Below are 2,882 nucleotides of genomic sequence, written 5' to 3' on the forward strand. Positions count from 1 at the left end.
CGCCTACATACTAGCATAAAGTACTATCGATCCGCAACAATTATAAAATAACAGAATTTTATCTTAGAACAACTGCGAGATAATCGATCTCAAAAATTCAACAGCTATACGAAATTACATTTTTACAATTTTCTACCGAATAAATTACGCTAAAAAAGAATGCCTTCTTTGTTATTCTCGGTCCAAGTGCGAGCTAAATAAATAACTGCATCTAAATTGCCCTGGGAACAACGTTGCGTCGGCCTCGCTCAACAAGTGATAGAACACGTGACCGTAAGAAATTCAGCGGGAATCAGTTCATTTCAACAGGGTAGAAATTATTGTACTTTAAACGTAGCCTTGTCGCCGTTAATTGCAGAGGCCACGCGGCGCAACAATCGACGTCCGTTACTCCAGCAATGATCTTTACTCTACGATGATCCACACGCGGTAATAACAATGTCTATTAGTCGATGAAAAGTTTACGAAACGTCCAATGGAACTGTTCCTCGAATGACGCCGAATTGTTAATGGTAATTCTGCTAGCAACTGTTTCCCTCAATTCTTCTTCTTCTTCTTTTTCTGCTCGGCCGTCGATTGAGTCTCGATCTTCGGCGTTTTCTTCTTCTGTTCGAACAGCAGGTATTTGGCGGCACGGTAGGCGGCGTAAACGGCCACCAAGCCCATAAACGCGAACGCGGCCAGGACATCGACGAGATTGCGAACGTACCAGGGCATCTTCGCCGCCTCGCTCTTCACGTACGGCAAACCGTTCCCACGGCCGATGTACTCCGTCCACCATACCGCCGTTTCGAGCGGGCTCGACGGCCGGTCTCTGAACGCTTTCGACAGTTTCCGCGCGTTCTCCATGTAGCTGAAACAGAAAGCGATTTTCCGGTTAGAGAAGCTCAGCCGGATTTTCCGCGCAATTGGGATCCACCCATCGAAAGCTATTATAATCGTAATATTATATATAGCGGTTTGTTGAATATTATTTTTTATTTTTGCAGACGTTATTGTCGTGGTTAATGTTGGCTGACAATGTTTTATGGTTATGTATGGTTCGAAATATTAGGTAGGGCGTACGATTTAAAATGGACGTGAAATGGACGTAAGATGGACGTCTTTAAGACGTTCACAGTGGTTATTGGATATTTTAAATATTAATGGATTTTCGCATACTGTTCTCTAAATTTTCTCTGATTAGAAAGAAAAAAACTCCGGTTTGTATTCGTGTCGCTGTCTCGCACGTCCTTCTCGCTCTACGCTGTTTCGCTGTTTCGCCGATTCGATGCCCTTCACTCGCTGTTTTCACACACTCTGTGCACCGCCGTATCGTACGCTTTATATATGTACAGACATTTCGCCGTTGAAATTTCGATCAGAGGACAAACGCGTGTCGACCTAACGGACACGGGTCGATTCAACGGACGCGGGTCGATCCAACGGCCGCAGGTCGTTGCTATTTTTTTCTAAGGACAGTTTAGCTAGATCCCCACATAATTATTAGACAGATCTATGATAAACTAAATAAAATTGATGTATAATAACAGCATTAACGACAAATAATTACCATTTCGAAATTACCTGAGATCAATTTTCCAATTAATCAAGTAATAATAATGAAAAATATAATTAACGTAGAAACCTGATTAAAGAAAAATAAAAGCAGATAATTAAGAACTACCATATGCAAATAAAAATCACAAGTAATGTAAAAACCTAAATGAAAACGAATCAAATAATGTGAAATATAGTACAATGTCCCGGTTACTTAATTAAAAAATATCAGTACAGTACGACGCAAAAGTTTCGCCTGTAAAATGAAGATTATCTAAGCACCGTTGCAACGTGGATTCCATAACGCGAGTATACGCCATAAGGCAGCGCACTGCGGAAACCTTTTTAGCCCTGCCTCCATTTAGTTCTCCGGCAACAAATTCCTAAAAGGAGACGATCGTTTCATGGGATTCGATGGGAAGGCGCTCTTAACGTCGCGGCGCGCAACGCGACGATGATCGCAAGGCGGGGCGCGCGCATCCTTCTACTCTTAGGTTTTTCCGCCGCGGCGCAGTTAACAACGTTGCCCGGGCGCGACTGTTAAATAATTCATGGTGAACATCGGAGGGGTGGGGGAATCGATCGACCACTCGATACCCGCGACGAGAGGAAAAAGATGCGATACTTTATAAATATCTCCGGGAGCTTTTAACGGGGGTGGGGGTTGGGTCGCTTATCGGTCACCCGGAAACAACCTTTTCCATATCGATGAGAAATCCGGGTTGGAACGTCTTTAAGGAGCCAACGGAACGGGCGAGACAATAGATATACAGGCGGACAATAGGTGGATCACAATGGGCGCGGTAATCTCTCTGGGAGACTCGTTCGCGACCGGTCTCTCTCTCAAGAGAGAGAGAGAGAGAGAGAGAGAGAGAATCGCTATTGTTCGCCGAGTGTTCGGGGACGTCATGTGTAAAGAACCTTCGCTTGATAGATGGTGCTTAAAAAATAGACAAATGCGCGGGGGACGTTGCCGGACGTTGCTCGTTTATGGGGAAATGTTATTAAACTTACAATAATTTGTGCGGTTGCATTTGTCGATGGTGTTTACGCGTTTAGGGCGCTGATTTTTATAAAAGAGGTGAGGTGGACGTCAATAGGGTGCATCAGCAGTTTTATTTTATTTTGTTTATACCTTTGGCTGATTGAATTTTTTCCTTATGAGATCTTTTGTTAATATAATTTTCTACCAGTTAAAAAATTGGACAGTATTTTAACATAGTTTATTCTAAGGAAGTGAAGTTAGCCACCCTTAATCATTTCTATGAGCTGATAGGAACAAGTCAACGTTCTTCTAAAAAATAAATTAGGCATAAATAATGTAACAAGATATATTTAAATTA

At 42.6% G+C, this 2,882-nt stretch overlaps 1 protein-coding gene across 1 annotated transcript; it reads right to left on the bottom strand.

The window, feature by feature from the left end:
- Positions 1-6: 6 nt before the first annotated feature.
- LOC144477445 (UDP-glycosyltransferase UGT5-like) lies at positions 7-853 on the bottom strand (the record flags this gene model as incomplete). Its single annotated transcript, XM_078195172.1, has 1 exon — positions 7-853. A coding segment is annotated over one exon (316 nt), but the record flags the coding sequence as incomplete, so codon positions are not given.
- Positions 854-2,882: the final 2,029 nt, after the last annotated feature.

This window comes from Augochlora pura, unplaced genomic scaffold (assembly GCF_028453695.1).
Source record: "Augochlora pura isolate Apur16 unplaced genomic scaffold, APUR_v2.2.1 APUR_unplaced_1119, whole genome shotgun sequence".
Lineage (NCBI taxonomy): Eukaryota > Metazoa > Arthropoda > Insecta > Hymenoptera > Halictidae > Augochlora > Augochlora pura.